The 17776-nt window shown below is 38.1% G+C and overlaps 1 protein-coding gene across 1 annotated transcript in view; it reads right to left on the bottom strand.

The window, feature by feature from the left end:
- Nucleotides 1-17776, bottom strand: part of LOC145999684 (NFX1-type zinc finger-containing protein 1-like) — a 105676-nt gene that overhangs the window by 43206 nt on the left and 44694 nt on the right. The window contains exons 7-8 of the mRNA XM_083136893.1: nucleotides 15128-15293; nucleotides 13037-13148 (exon numbers count right to left, since the gene is read on the bottom strand). Of these exons, the coding sequence (XP_082993019.1) occupies nucleotides 13037-13148; nucleotides 15128-15293 (278 nt within the window). The remainder of the gene's footprint in view (nucleotides 1-13036; nucleotides 13149-15127; nucleotides 15294-17776) is intronic.

Genomic DNA, 17776 nt, shown 5'->3' with positions numbered 1-17776 from the left:
TTGTATGGCATTACATTTTAGAATAAATAGCATCATTGACTTATGCAACACAAAGGCACTACACTAAGTTTTTCACATAACTTAGAATTGTTTCATTCAGAACTGAGGCAATGTAAGAGGGTTCATCGCGGTGTGCATTGTTCACCATTTATTCTTGTTTCCTAATAACGCGATAGTTAGAAAAACATTTTCAGAGGAGCCTAAAATCACGTACAGAGAACCTGAGTTTTGAACAAGGATATTTTGTAAAACTATATAGGTATGTGTATGTGGGATAGAATATTTATTTGTATAGTAATTTAACACAAGCTTGACAGAAAATTACTTTTCTGTCAGTGGGGCCGATATCCGTGGGGAAGTGGATAGCACAGCAGGGGTTCCAGGTTCGAATCCTGGCCTGGGCATGGATGTTCTTTGCGAGTGTTCCTTCATAAATGTCATCATGTCATCCCTCATCCGAATCCTCGCAATTAGCCAAAAGTGAAAAAAAAGCGATGCTGAATAACAAAAATCAAATTTTCCGTCGGTGGTTAAACAAACTTTTGCAGAAATCCATTTTTAAATCAATATACATCTGGCAGTCTTGCGCTTTTGGCATTTTCAAAAATATGAACATGATATCTCCACAGATAACTGTCTACTTCCTTTCACACACACACACAACAAAGCAAATGGGTACGGATTGACTGCTACAAGATTTCAGGTGGAAAAAAGAAAGGGTAGTTAGGCGGTAGGTGTCGTTATGTCCACGGTGATGACTGATGAGTCACCAACAGGTTGTCCAGTGTGCTTACCCCGATTGAGGCTTTGTCAGTTCAACGTCAACGAAGGCTTTCATTCAACATAGGGAAAGCCAAAGGCGCATAACAAAGCTGAAATAAACAAAAATGGCAGAATAGGCATTTTAGGCACGATTAAGCAAAATAGGCACTCACCTAATAGGCATTTATAGGCAATATAAAAATGCGTTTTTGGACTAGAAACACCATGAAACGAAATAAAAATATTAAAGCCTATGTTTTACTACGAAAGAATGAAAAAGGCAAATACGTAAAAAATCCGCAAGCTATTGATATGTAAACATCTAAGTTGTGGGATCACTTCATCCTCTGCACAAATATGTTGAACTTGATCTCACTACGTGACAATTACTAGAATTCCATGGAAAAGGAAGACTTGCCCCGCAGGTGTTCAAAACCCCTTCCTCCACCCCATCCTTTGTTGTAAGAGGGACAGATTCGATTTGAAGAAAGACATTCATTCTTGGAAACCATGATGGTAATCTCACAGAAGGAACAGGAGCATTTACTATAGCTTGGTGAATGAAGAGTTTTGAAGACAGAGTGGACATGGAAATATAATGTACTGGGTGGAAGTTTTTGAAAAGAGAAAATGAATGAGACAGAACAACAATCAAAGTACAAGTACAATAGTACTGTGTTATAATTTTAAATATGTCAGTCAATTTCTACAATTATTTTCCATGGTTAATTGTATCGTTGGGTTCCCTATGGTTAACTCCCATATAATGTAGTGCCCACGCTTTCGCTTTGAAATCCAAGGATCTCGGGAATCCACTACATCAAGACACACAATTTGCTTACCCCATTGGCGTACGCGGAGGAGGGGGAATGGGAATAAGGGGCTATAACCCCTCCCCGAAATTTCTTGACAATAAGAAAATCTAAAGAAGTTGGGAAAACTTCCCTTTAAATTACCCTCCAGCAACTATTTTCTTGTTTGAGTTACTTCTGAAACGAAAGTTTAAAATAATTATTGGAGCTCCTATGTCATGAAAAAGGAAATACAACAGCGAGGCAGTGGCGGCGATTAGAGGGCGAGGGGGCAATTGCCCCCCAACTTTTCGCCACTTTTCCCCTCGTACTTTGCTAAACCTTATCTACAAAGGAAAATATAGTGCCTTTGTGCCCCCCCTCCTAGTTTTGGCACATTGCCCCTTCCGGTTTTGGAATCCAATCGCCGCCACTGCACCGAAATTGATTCACGGTGATGCATTCTATGATCCGAGCAAATTTAATCTCACTCTGATCACTAAAGGTTAGATTCATGGCATTGAACTGACTACATTCAGGTGTAATTGGTACAACTTCGATTGAAATCTCATAATATTTGAGTGAGGTAGAACCTTCTTTCCGGATCAAGTAAAATACGGAGTGACGTGCACTGAGGAGTAGCTAGTCTAGCAGAGATAGATTAATCAATCTCACATATCTAATTTTCAAATCACAATATTTATTGTCCTGTTGAAGCCACAGTTCACATACAACACTTTTCTTTCACATGCTTCTCGTCCCTCGGTGAGATCAGCTGGCAATGAATAGTGTGCTTCCGTGTGCTAAACGAATGCCTAAAAGATAGTACAATTTTGTTGCTGAAAAATATTTTTTTGATTTGTGGCGATTTTATCTTGATATCAAACCAGAATTGCCAATAATGTTATTAATATCTTGATTACTATTTGTATTCTAATTTAAATAAATAGTGTGCTTTCATGTGCTAGCGAATGCCTAAAAGATAGTACAATTTTGTTGCTGAAAAATATTTTTTTTGATTTGTGGCGATATCAAGCCAGAATCGCCACAATAAACTCATTAATATCTTGATTAATATTTGTGTGCTTATAAAAATACATAGTGTGCATTCATGTGCTAACTATGTGCAAACGTTTGAGATATAATTTCATAATTTATTAATATGTGGTGATTTCCACTTGACATACGTTTTTCCACCGCCTCACCACTCACCATCACCAGTTCCAGGTAGAAACGAAACGGTCTTGTCATTGTGAAGGACTTTTAATTCAATGGAAGCGTCACACTGTAAATTGTTCGCATCAACCATTCATAATGCGCAGCTCTTCTTAAAATCGTGTGCAATGGCATGCGAACTTCTCTCCCTAGACATCTCTTTGATCTTGATGCGCTACCGATGAGCTAAACAAATTTTAATACATTTTTCTAACACCTTGAAAAGGAGCAAATTGGTACAAGAATTCAGTAATAACCTTTTACTGGTTAAAGATACGTCGAAAAAACCTTCACCATTGCATTTCTCGTGAAATTCTAGCCTGATTTGATATATCATATCACCCCCTTCCCATTTAAAATTCTGAAGTTGAATTCAAGATGGCTGACATCAAGATGGCCGTCGACCACGCGGGTGGCGTCAATGTGGTTCCTTCTTGGCCTGATAACGATTGGTCATCACCATTTCCATGTTGCGCGCTGCAGTGGCCTTCTACCGGAGGTGTTAAGTGACTTTTTGAGCCACCCTGTACAATTAAATTCAACACATTTTTGTACTTAATACATCACTTGTATTTATTCTTTTACAAACAAAATACAGTTCCACAAGAAGGTAAATTTACAGCACATTTTACTTGCCCTATTTGAGAAATGTTACACCTTTATGCCCATTCGGTTAACCTGCTCGCTCATTGTCTCTCCTACTAAATAATATAATTCTAATAATTTGGATAATGGCCTCTCTTGGATCACCAGAACATGTGCACTTAGAAGATCAAAATCAAATCTTTCTTATTCTATAATTTGATGCACATACACAGATAAACAGGTCATATAATCGTACAAAAATAAAATAATGCAAATGCTTTCAATTAATCAGGTTATGTTATCTTAGCTTTCATGCAAATGAGAATATGATTAAAATTATAACCCATTGTCAATGAAACATTTGTGCGCAATTAGCGCAATAGGTAACGCTAGTTCATTTCTTCCCAGAAATTTTAATTGGAACACCATTTAAAATATTTTTTTTTGGTTAAAAGGATGCAAATTGCTTTTCATCCCTTTTTGTGCGTACAATTGAACACAAAATTGCATGTAGTCCAGTTTCGCCTAATCCCCTTTGTTAGAACTGCTTATCGGCACAGTACGCGTATAATGTGATTTATGAAATTTAACGGTCTCTCCACAGGCCGAAATGCCTGTTTTTTCCTGCTGCATTTATTGAAAAAAATTGTCTTAATATATGTACATTTAGAAAGTTTTTCGTTTTACCTACTTTATACCCTACTGCCTATATCTTTACTTTTCACGCCTGTTTTTTTAATTTTCAATGACATTTTTAGAATGTGTTTTTAAAAAATTGTACATAACTTAGTTTTCTTTCAAAAACATTATTTATTAGCACATTACGATGTTGCCAGTTGCCAGAAACAATTACAAAGCTGGGAAAAAGAGGTGAAACTCTTATCCATTAAACTCTTGGAGGAATCGGTGCGGCTACTAATTGAAGTGTCAGGAGAAAAAGTTAGCTGTTGCAGAAAAGTGCAAAGGTGTAATGAGTAAAAATGTAGAACTGGAAAACTTGAAAACGATTTGTGATATTCTTAAACGAGAAAAAATATTTTATTCACGATATGAATCCAGTTCTTACAATAGCCTATTTCATGGGTGGTCAAATGAGATCATTCTCATTATGAAAATCATTCTTTATGACAGATGAATATTCAAGAAAGCAAAAAAAAAACAACAAAAAAAAACTAGTGGTTGTGTGTAATCAAGGCAACAAATGAAAGTAAATATGTTGTTTACTAGTTGATTTTAAAATGAAATTATAGAGATAAATTATTTGGAACTTTCCCACTTTATTTTTGTTTATTGTGCCTATTTTTTTTTAATTTGGTGCCTATTTTCCACATTATAAATGCCTTTTTGTCTGCCTATTCTAACCAAAATAAATGCCCGAACTCGGGTGCAAGTTATGAAAGTCATTCTTAGTTATCCTTGATATCACACACCTGGTTAGGTTAGATAAAACAAGAACAAGCAGAACATTAAGCGTCAATGAAGCAGCTTAGAATTTCTAAACCGACTAAAGTCAGAGATTGAAGGGGGTCGAGTGGAGGATTGTTTTTGCCTACTAAAAGATCGACCAAGAAATGGAGTCCTATTTTCCTTTATCTTATAGAAAATATAACAAACATCCCCGGCTGCTGGATTGTGTGACAATGCTCCTTTTTCGGAGCAACACCTGACTATTTGGCATGGGCACATGTTGGGAATTGTTAGGTGTTTACTTGGATCAAAATTTCCCTCATTCCCCCTTCCGACCGGTTTAGGCGGTTAGGCGAAATGGGATGCCATCCAAAATTGGGGTATTTGTTCAAATTGGCCGAATGGTAAGTGCAAGTTCTTTATATCAGAATTACTTTAATTCACAATTCCCTGCGAAGATGAATTATTAATTAATACCAGTGGCGTGTCCAGGATTTTCGCAGTAATTTCTATCATTTACTGCCTTTCACTTTTTTAAAATAATACTGGAGCAAAGGGGAGGGGTTATGAACCCCACCGATCCCCTCTTGGCACGCCACTGATTAATACATTTCTGGCTGTCATATCCCTTGTCATTTTGAAACACATGATACCTCCTCATACAACCACATTTTTTCACAGGCACAACAAAGCAAATGAGTACTGATTGATTCCCACAAATCTTTCAGGGGAAAAAAAAAGAAGGGGAGAGCTGGCGTCGTTACGTCCACATATATGATGAGTCACTAACAGGTTGTCCAGTTTGCTTACCCCGATTGAGGCTTTCAGGCAGTTCAATGTCAACGAACGCTTACATTCAACATAGGGAAAGCCAAAGGCACATAACAAAGCTGAAATAAGCAAAAATGGCAGAATAGGCATTTTAGGGACGATTAAGCAAAATAGGCACTCACCTAATAGGCATTTATAGGCAATATAAAAATGCGTTTTTGGACTAGAAACACAATGAAACGAATTAAAAATATTAAAGCCTATTTCTTACTAGACCCGGTGGAGGAGGCACATTGTAGTTCGGATCCAACTTTAAACAAGAGGTGGTCATTTTCATTCAATCTCCCTCACCTTCATGCCTCGCCCTCACCTTCATGCCTCGCCCTCACCTTCATGCCTCGCCCTCACCCTCATGCCTTGCCCTCACCCTCACATGCCCTCATGACTCGCCTTTCACCCTCACGGATTTTCCTTGCCCTCACCCTCACCCTCACATGCCCTCACCCTCACGACTCAACTTCATCCTCACCCTCACATGCCCTCACCCTCATGGATTGACATGGCCCTCACCCTCACATGCCCTCACCCTCACGACTCGCATTTTGCCCTCACCCTCATGGATTGTCATGGCCCTCACCCTCACATGCCCTCACCCTCACGACTAGCCTTTCACCCTCACCCTCACATGCCCTCACCCTCACGATTTGCCTTTTGCCCTCACCCTCACACGCCCTCACCCTCACGACTCACCAGTCGCCCTCACCCTCACGGCTCGGCTTCACCCTCACCCTCACAACTCACCCTCACCCTCACATGCCCTCACCCTCACGGCTTGGCTTCACCCTCACACCCTTACCCTCATGGGTCGATCTCGCCCTCACCCACCCTCACCCTCACAAGTCTTTGGAGGGTGAGGGTGAGGTCTGCCCTAATGAGGGTCGCCCTCCGGAGGGTGACCACCTCTGTTTTTGACCAGCCACAGACAGGTGCCCTATGTTGATGGGGGAAGAGGTTCCAAAAATAGACACACCACCCTTAGGAAGGGAGTTTGGCGAAGCAGAGCAGCGTTTTTTCTGCTGAACTTTGCAATGTCCTCAGAGTCACTAAATCTAACCAGGTTTCCATTGTGTAGGGCAAGTACATTTTCATCGGTTGTCCACACTCCTTCGAAAATTTTCCTTAGTCTTACCTTGTGAAAGAGATCCAGATTTGTTTTTGTGAGGTTTTCAGTTATGAAGATGCCTGTCCCTGTAGCCTTTATTGTTTTTTGTTCTTGTAGACCAAGTCTCTCTGGGCGTAGGTCACAAAGCGTGAGATGATCGGCCGGGGTTTTCCATCATGTCGTGGTGCTCCCAGTCGGTGAACACGATGGAACACATCTTGAGGTACCTTTACTTTCACCTGCTCGTTGATGACCTTTGACACCATCACTTCACAATTTTCACCCTCGCTTTCACTGATGCCATGGAAAAAGGTTAAGGCGACGGTCATACTGCTCCAAGGAATTCAAATCCTTCCGCACTTGCTTCACCTGTTTGTCTAAGTCAGAGATTTTTATGTCGAGATTGCTTTTTACTTCATGGATCGCATCCTCCATGACAGTTTTGATGATGGTGGTCAGTGCTGGTTTGATTTCTTTCAGCACATCATCATTTGCAAAAGGCAGGGCGATGTGTCTGTCTAGATCTCAAAACTGCCGGTTCAGTTCCTTCGCTATTGCTGTGGAGATGGAGTTTTCAATGCGTTGCCACTCAGCTTTGCTTATTCTCATTTTCCGGACAATACTGCTCTTAACACTGATAACACTGATAAACAATGAAATACTCCTTTAAATAAAACTAAGTGATCTTTATGTAATCAGATGTGCTGATAACGAATATCGCATCCGTTTTCCTGTATCACCTAAATTTTTTTCAGAACACCCACATTTTATAGTTTTATGGTTTCAGGTCTCCGCACCCTGCTCCGTATCCGGCTTAACGTTCGGTTCCTAGCAAATGGATAAGACCCTTTTAGCGACCTTGTGTGTTTATGACTGGCACTTAATATTTCATGGAGGAAACATCTGTCAGTAGAGTAATTTACTGTTTCTCTGATTAAATTTGTTCTTTTGTGGGTTAGTCGAGTCTTAACTTCCTTTCCGATAACTTTGCGAGTAGCCTTCGCGAGTAGCCGTATTTTATGTTTGTGTATGTTCGTGAAATTGTGAATGTTATATTGCGTATAGTGAAGTGAAGTGTAAGTTGTATTTTAACAAAACGATCAGAGCATTCATAATTGTTTTTTTTTTTAAAGAAATATATTATAACTAAATTAATGAGTTCGCCATGTCATGCAAATGTGTGAATAACCCAAACTTGTTTTGTTATATTTGCGGGGAATTTACTCCGAAGTCACAGAGAAATACTATCACTCCTATAGTGAAAAAAGCATATGAGTTGTATTTTGGAAGTAAAGTAGACTAGGGAAAAAGCTGGGCACCAGGTAAAATTCGTTGTAATTGTTCGCGAACTTTACGTGGTTGGCTTAATGGCACTCACAAATCAATGCCCTACGGAAACCCTGTAATATGGACAGAACAGATAGATCATACTACGGATTGTTACTTCTGTTTAACAAACATAGTGGGATATAGTTCTAAATCAAAACATTCTATATTTTATCCTGATGTTCCTTCAGCCAAGAAACCTATGAGTCATGATTTTATACCAATACCTAAGCCTCGTAAAGAATGGACAGTGGTTGAAACAGAACCAAGCACTGCTTCTCCAGATGACGAACCTGGACCCTCATATTCAAACACCGATCCAAATTTTTCTGATCCGAATATACCTCACTTTATTTCCCAATTTGAACTAAATGATCTAGTCAGAGATCTCAACCTTTCTAAAGTTCAAGCGGAATTATTAGGTTCTCATCTCCGAGGGTGGAATTTATTACAAGATAGTGTTAAGGTGTCATATCGGAAATGCCAACAATCACTGAAACATTGTTTTTCTGTTAGTAATGAGTTAACTTACTGCAATGATGTAGAAGCCCTTCTGCAAGAACTTGGAAGGAGTCACAACCCAAATGAGTGGAGACTATTTTTAGATTCATCTAAGAATACTTTAAAAGTAGTATTGTTGCATAATGGCAATATATACCCATCCGTACCCCTTGCCTATTCTTCCCCTGTGAAGGAAAAATATGAAAATATGGATACAATATTAAAAGTGATAAATTATGAAAAATATGGTTGGCAGATATGCGGAGACCTCAAAATGATTGGTATACTGTTAGGCATGCAGTCTGGGTTTACAAAATTTTGTTGCTTTCTTTGCGAATGGGACAGCCGGGCAAAAGATAAACATTACAACATTGTGGATTGGCCCATACGAAAAAAAACTTAATTCCTGGAGAGAAGAGTGTTAGGAATCACCCTCTACTTGAGAAAGACAAGATTTTGTTACCACCGTTGCATATAAAGTTAGGGCTGATGAAAAATTTTGTTAAGGCTTGGATAAACATGGTGAGGGTTTTGGGTACTTGAGAAAAACATTTCCTAAACTCAGTGATAGTAAGTTAAAAGATGTCATATTTATTGGGCCGCAAATCCGTGAGATCATTCATGATGACAACTTTGTGGAATTGCTAACAGAAAAAGAGAAATAAACATGGTTAGCTTTCAGACAAGTATGCTGTAATTTTCTTGGAAATGTGAAAGCTGACAACTACAAGAAACTTGTTAAGAACTTGAAGTGTTATCGGCAGATGGGGTGCAATATGTCCTTCAAAATTCACTTTTTACATTTGCATTTGGACATTTTACCCCCTAACTTGGGCACGGTTAGTGATGAATGCGGCGAGAGATTTCACCAAGACATTTCTGTCATGGAGAAACGATATGCAGGAAAATTGGTACAGAACATTTTAGCAGACTACTGTTGGAACCTCAAGGAATAGATTTCTGGTGGCAGTCACAAACGGCAGAGTTCAAGAAAGAAATTTTGAAAATGTGAGTAAAAATGTGTTGTTTTTTTTCACTCTTTTTTTGCATGAAATTTCTTCATTGAACAGTCAAAATCGGTCATATATATATATATATATATATATATATATATATATATATATATATATATATATATATATAATTTCTTTATATTTCATAGTTATTCACTTCAATATTTAAATCTTATTTCATGAGCAAACAAACAAAAATAATTTCAAATTTCGATGTATTATTGCAAAGGGAATTAAATTTTTATTAAAAACAAAAAATGAAAATCCAGGGAAAACGATAGGTGATACAGCATTTCTACTTTCAGATTTGGATTCAGCGAGGTCGAATTATAAATAATCACCTATTTTCGTTCAAAGGAGCAAAAAAAAAAGTTTGAATTTGTTCATCAGTGTAATTTTCACAAGAAAGTAAGTACTTTGACTGCAGTATTCCCTCCTTCGTCCAAGCTCAAGTTGGGTAGACGTTATTGTTGATACATGCGGTTCACAGTGGGCAACTCAAGCTGAAAGAGAGAGCTCTTCACGCATGTCTGAACTCTTCGAAGGTCTAGAAACGATCATCCAACCAGTTATGGGGTGACATGTGGTCAGCTCAAAGAACCCCCAGTCATTGTTGTAGGTTTTTATGACCAGGTTACGCTACTCATTCGTAGCTCCCCAATTTCCTCACGATGGTGGGCAGCCACCGGTCCCATACACAGGCCGAAATCTCAGGAGAAAGTTGTTACACTTCCTCTAGGAGACTCTAATCAAGGGGCCCCGGGATAGATACCTGGTGGAGGCACATAGTGGTTCGGATCCCATGTTAAACTGTAGGTCCAGTCCCGATTAGCCTTACTGTGCATAAAGTGGACATACAACACCAAATCAATCAATCAATCAATCCAGGAGACTCAAATCTGCAAGTTAGAGAGAGCAGGAGACCAAGCATGACGCCTTGACTGCACGGCCACAGTGTGCAACTTTGCAAGAATATACAAGCATCAAATGCTGAAATGAGACTTACTGGTAATACTCAAGGAATTTGTACAGTAACAGAATAATATATTTTCTAATGTGAAACAAAGCAAATTACGAGTGAGACACATCGCTTGAAAACAAACCAATTCATCAACAATAACATTTCACAACCTCACATGCTGGCTAAGCTTGCATGCATTCCATTGAGTGGCCTTCAAGGAGATATCGAAGAAAATGCAACACGAAATAACACACTGAAAGTCTGATGTTTCATGGGTTTCACCATGGTCATCTTTAATCCGAAGGAGGCCGGAGCCTTCAATTTGGCAACCCTGTAAACTGTGACATCAGTCAGCCAATGTTATTCACAAGAAACATTAGAGAATGAATGTCCAAACGTAAAAAAAGTAAAATTTTCTGTAGCATCCTGTAATCACTTCATTTGCTCAAATTGTATTCACTAATTTATTCAACGTTATTTTTCATAAGTAAAGCAGTATGTTATTAAGTTGTTAAAAATTGTAACGAACCTGAGAGTTTAAGGTTTTATATTTGTAAGAAGTTAAGATTTTTTAAATGTTTGTTACTTCAAATAATGTGCAAACTGTCACAGACAACTATAGTTAGATTGATACAGTTGTGGTTGGAAATTGTATATATGTTTATAAATACGTCATAATCTGTTCGTGTTGACGTCACTTTCTCTCTCATTTCATTCTGGCTATACTCGAAATAATAATTAAGTACAGAAACTTTCTTTATGCAAGTGTGTTTAGTGATTGTGATGTGATTTAATATGATATAGAATTGTTCCTCTTCAGCCAGAAACGTGAGCAAATCTGTACCTTGCTTGTAAGTCCACATACGATAGGAAATATAAGTGATTATAAAACTGCGTTTAACTTTGAATACTGTGTTGTGTTTCTTTTCTACCCAGCAAGCCCTCATGATTTGCAAAGATTCTAATGTTCCCGACTAAAGGAGTTGCAGACCAACTTTCTGACGACTGGTGTCCAACTGAAGTACGTTACAAAATATGCATTAAAGTTTTTGAGCCGCATACCAGGATTTCACGGAGCATTCCCTACTTTTTACATGTGGTGAATAATCAAATATAATGAATGGATTTGCTGTTTTAAGTACACTTTATGCACAGTAAGGCTAATCGGGACTGGACCTACAGTTTAAAGTGAGATCCAAACAACTATGTGCCTCCACCGGGTATCGAACCCGGGACCCCTTGATTACAAGATGACGACGCTACCACTGTGCCATCGGGGAGGCCCTCAAATATAATAAATATCCAATAATTATGTCATTATGCTTTCTAATTATGTGCAAAATAAATCAGCGACGTTGAAAAGCTATAACCATGACATAGAGGCAAACTAATTTAAAACATGTTTCGCAAAAAGCAAATTCCACGCTGGCTTGAGACACCACATGCTACTGGTATTAAGTACAAGGGCGAAACTACAACACCCCAAAAAAACAAAAAAAACAATTCGTATAACCTCTAAGAGCATAAACTTAACAGGCCTAACCAAACGAAAGCAGTAGAACACAGCACTCATTCCTTCACTGTAATATATCTCCGCAAGAGAAAAACAATGGAAATGTAAAACTAATTCCTAAACCATGCAAAATTATCCACTTTCTCTCAGGGAATATATAACCACCAACATCACAAATGCAACTTGTTTCGAAACATTTATTTTTATTAGTTAATTAATTTCGTGGAAGGCATTATTTTAGCCTTGTACATATATATGCACACAAAACAATATGCTCATAAGCACATTGTAATTAGAATGTGTTGTCTGTTGAATAAAATCTTGGCAAATTATGTCATAAACTGCTAAAATGAAGATGCTGTACAGAAATATTATGTTTAAGATACATTTTACACTTTGTGTAATACTCGCCGATGTTGGTTTATCACATCCAGAACTACTCTTACGTTTTACTTTTAAAACTGTAAAGCCAGTGTATTAGATCTTCCATCACTTAAATATTCAGTTTCTAAAGAGTTTCTAATGTCATTCCGACATTCAAGCAAATAAAATATGGTCAAACTACTGTACACATTATTGGAAAGTTCCATGCTGCATATGATATGTAAAGTTGGTCTTGGGTTTTCTGTTTATTTCCAGTTATTTAACGATAAATTTCCATTTCTATTGTAATGTGTTTTCTACTTACATGGTAATGCCAATCTTCTGTCCAGATTTGGAAAGAGAAAAACATTTTACACCGATTCCCTTGTTTCTTTAAAAGTCAACCTCAATTTTCTATTCGCGCCCATGCTTTGTAGCTTGATTTTTAAGCTGGCGAGACACCATTGCCAAATTTCAGGATTCTGGCCTTAATAGAGCTGGCCGTGGTTTCACACCTGCATTGTCAATGAAGGAAGGTGGAAAACAAAGTAAAAGTTAAAAAAGATTTTTCAGCACCTTGCTCTTACTCTTCTTCAGTTCTTTCTTGACTATGCAGATGAGAAACCTGTGAAATGTCAAGAATCCTACAATAAAGTTACACTTTACCTTACAAGGTTTGCAGCAATCTCCACAACGTTCTGAGCACGTAGAATGCTTACATCCGTACTTGCATCTTAGCTTGCATGGAGGGCAATTATCCACACACAAAAAGTTGCATCTGTAGATAAAAGGAAAGGGAAATTAATTCAATCTTACTGACATTATACAGAGTCAAAAAGCACTCGACCCTAAATTGAGTGAGCACAAAAAGTGCAAGGGTTTTCTTTATTACAAAGCCTCATCCATTGAGATAATTTTAAATACTTCTGATTGGCAATTTATTTCATATAAGAAAGTCTTAAAAATTAATTATTGTTTCATGTCAGAGTATTTCTTTTTTCAGAGTGGCAATATCAAGGGTGAAAAAGAGATAAGTAATTATCAAAGGGCTAGAATTCAGTTTTGTGACATATGGTTTGTCAGCGGTAGAGATCATGTGCAACATTTACTGTATTTGAGAACGATTTTATTGAAGTGAAAAAAGTGGCATTTTAGTGGCATATATGCTTGGATAAAAACACTAGCAGTCCATAATTTCGTCAACAGATGCAGAAAGCATGTCCCTAAGTACTGACCATACAATTGCATTAAAAATCATAGATAATATTTTCAAAAACAATGGATGCAACAACCTTTTTAAGAGCCTTCTAATATATATTTTTTAAAGATTGGGCAACGACAAAAGTCTTGGCTTTCACCTGGGATTGAATCTGAATTTGTTTCTTGAAGACTAGAATATATCCTCTATACTATGTAGAAAACAACTTTTTCAAACTAGCCATCAAACTTATAATGCTTTACATTCCATGTTCCCTGAAGTGCATTCTGCACTATTACTAATACTCGTTGTGTGAGGAAAACAAAAAGTTACTACAATAATATCTTAAATACCATGATTGATCATAGTCTTAAGTCTATCTTTAGGGGATAGTTGATCGATGAACTACCAATGACAGTGAATACATACATGTATGTATGTATGTATGTGCACCCCACCCTATGTTTGGGAGCATGTTATTTTCAAATGATTGGCAATAGCCGTGTTCGGGAGTGATCGTGCATTTTTCATGCTGTTGAGGTTGGGTGAATAAGCTGGCCATAGCATGCAATGCCTTCTGCAGCACATGAGCACAGAATCACCGTCACAAATATATATGATATGTATGATGTTTTCAAAATATGCAACATTATTTTTTAGTACTGTAAACAAATGTGATGATGTAGTAAGCAGGGTTGTTAAAGGTATAGGAATTTTAAATAAATTCATTTCCAGTCCAGGATAGAAAATCAGCAAGCGTAAATGGGTTCCGGACCGTAAAAAACCTTTTTATCTGTAAAGTATTTCAATTCGTTTCAGGAACCTTTTTTCCGGATGAATTTAAATAAGGTCCAGAAACCTTTTTCCGTCTGAATTTAAATATGGTCCAGGAACCTTTTTTACAGATCAGTTTAAATATGGTTCAGGAACCTTTTTCTAATGAAACGACAAGCAACTTGGGCCAAATATAAATTGTGTGAGAAAAAAAGTTCTGGTCCTGCAGCAGAACCCAATAGAACCCATTAGAATTTAGGGGTTCGTGGACCCTTTAACAACCCTGATAGTAAGCTCAAAACATTTAAAAATTGGATGTACGACACTTTGGAAGTAAGTTCTTCAAATATGTAGCCGCATGAAAAGAAGCACCAGGCTCTGTTCTAGAAAGCCAGGTAAAAGAAGCATTGGGGCACGATACGATAACCATGTGTCACCCAATGAAAAGCCACTTGGCAAGTCTTGGCCCCCCAAAGGGATGTTGCACCACAGACTTTACAAGAGTGAATTTGCCATAGGAAGTAACATAGTTGTGGTTGTCATTGAAGGTGAAAAACCATAAGAAGTTTCATCTTGAGAAGCTAAAACATTGCACCAAAAATTACAGAATTAAAAGCATTAGATCATGCAGGCAGGGCACAGAATAAAATATTTAACATAAAATAATAGCTAGCTTTCACTATATAAAAAAAAAAAAATTTGAAATTATGAAATTTACACATAGATATGCAAGGCTAGGTAATTACACTTTGTTAATTTCAGACACTTTGGAATAGTTTAAATACCTATGTCCACAAAGAAGAGTTCTCCGGCACTGTTCCATGCAAGGCATGTGAATTCTTTTTTGGAAGCATTCTTTGCAAGAACCTTTGCACATGTGCCCACAGTTTAATATCACCTCACATCGTGCAGTACACCTTGATAGCAAATCGTCCAGTTTCAGCTCAATCCCTGAAATTACATGAAAATTATAACATGTGAAGATGTACAACTAATGAAAACACTAAATTACACTTTGGCTCAAAATTAAACTTTTCAAGGTAGGTGTCAACTGTGATGACAGCCTACAGTAAAGATAGTAAGGTGCAGTCTTCGAAACAAAACAGTGGGTGAAAGTTGAAGCTCACCGAGAGAGATAGATGGGTGTTGAAGTGGATAGTGGCCCAAAATCACTAGACAACGGTGTCCCAGATAACCTATGAGAGGAGGACCCTGTATCAACTAAAACTGGTGGGAATTGCATTCTGGGAACATTCATGGAAAAACAGCTCGGCAGAAATGTTGCCGAGAGCACAGAATCTGGACACAACAATAGTGGGGACAGGTCATCTGGTCTAACGAATCTGCATTCACATTATTCCAGACCACCGGGTGGGGTGTTTTTGGATGTGAGAACATTTGCAGAAGCCTTTCATGTGGACTACCTCCTTCCTATTGTTAAACATGAAGGGGAGGGGGTTCTTTGATGGTGTGGTGTGTGATATCTTGGTGTGGTCTTGGACCCTTGTAGTCCTCCATGGAAGGGTCACAGCAGAGTAATATTGCATCATTCTGGGCAAACATATTCATCTTATGATCCAGACTATGTTCCAAGACATTAATTTCCCATCCTAAAGCATGTTTTGATGAGCACGAAGTTGTAGTGGAACATCTCATCTGGCCTTCTAAGTTGTCTGATCTTAACATAATTGAACATTTGTGGAGTGTTTCGGGGACCAAAGTGTGGCTTGGTTTCCTCCTCCAGCCACACTTTCTGAACCTGAGACACCTTTGCACAAGGAATGGATGTGTATTCTCTTGAGCATTGTCCGTGTCCAGCATTTGTTCACCCACATCAAATACAGGCTGTAATTCAGGCCAAGGTTGGGTCAATTTTCTACGAATGAAGATTTCTGTCATATCAGAGAGTTCATTTTTTTTATCCACCGCCTGTATACTGACATTAACAAAAGTTTACTGTATTATCAGGTAATATTTTCAACAATTATTAGTTATTGATATTTTTAACTTACTTTATCACATGCTATACAATCGTGTTTAGAAGTGAATAAATTATTGAAGACTGCAAATTACTACTTTTTTACTGTCTTTTTGATAATATAAACAAATATAAAGATGCAGAAATTTTAGCAAAAAATGCAGATTTGACCAGAACTCAAACCTGGATTTCTGCCATACTGTGCCATTGCTCTACCAACTGATCCAGCCCTGACTTTACCTGATTTTCCACTGTCACTCTTGCAATTGATGACACAGAATGGCAAAGACCTGGGTTCGAGTCCTGGTCGAGCCTGCATTTTTCGACAAAATTTATACATAGTACATCTGCGTATACCAAACTTTAATGTAATTTACATCTCTATGCTGGGAGGAACCATGCAACGTTAAGTGACTCATAGGCAACAGATCCTGTTGTGGTAGCACTGACAGATAATTCCACCCAGACAAAACATCAACAGAAAAAAAAAAGAATCCAGGGTTGAGTCAGAAGCTCAGTTGGTAGAGCAATTGCATGGTATGGCAGAGACCTGGGTTGGCTTTCAGTTTTAAAATTTCTACGTATTACATCTCCTGTATGTGCCAAATCATAAGTAAAAATAAAGATAGTACTTACTGAGGCAGCTAATTATATTAATATACTAAATAAATGTTTTAAATATTTATAATACAATTATTTTACAACATAATAAGTTTGTCTTTTTGCTAGTTCAGCATGCAATTTCATAATTTTCATGGATAATTTCTCAACACTCATTTGTATTAATACTGAAGTAGCAAGACGTGAAGTATATACAATGAGGTTTCATAAAAGCATTAGCATCATAAGCAGGAGAAAGGGGGTTCAATTCAAACATAATAATCAGCTAACTCAATAATACAACATTTAAAATGTTAAATTCATAAACAGGGTGGCCGCGGTGGCTCAGTCGGTAACGCGTCTGACTACCATGGTAAAGGTCCCGGGTTCGATCCCCGGCCGGTTCAAATCCGGGAACTTTTCTAACGATGGAAGCGGCCCCGGCGCCCACCCAGCATCGAATAACATGGGTACCTGGGGGAAACCCTGGGGGGTAAAGGTGGTCAGGGGCGTGATGCTGATCACATCAACCCCACTCACGACCGGATCAAGAAAGTGTGGGGCGTTACCCCCACACCCCCTATACGCCTTCATGGCGTGGTGCTATGCACAGGGGAGCACTTTACCTTTTACCTTTACCTTTATAAACAGAATACTTGTCTCTATTATAACTTCAATTCTGTTATGACACAGTTCTGTAATCTTATCTAATGGTTATTCACTAACTTGTAAGTTCCCTTCCAGTTGCTAGAAGATGGTAGATGTTGACAGAGTACAGAGGAACCACAATTTTAAGTTCCCGGATTTTACATTTTCCCGCATTATACATTCAATACTGATGGTCCTAACAGAGCAA

The sequence above is a fragment of the Lepisma saccharinum genome, chromosome 15 (assembly GCF_977018435.1).
Source record: "Lepisma saccharinum chromosome 15, izLepSacc3.1, whole genome shotgun sequence".
In the NCBI taxonomy this organism is placed as follows: Eukaryota; Metazoa; Arthropoda; class Insecta; order Zygentoma; family Lepismatidae; genus Lepisma; species Lepisma saccharinum.
Note: the sequence above shows the minus strand (reverse complement) of the source record. Positions and strands in the feature narration are given on the sequence as shown.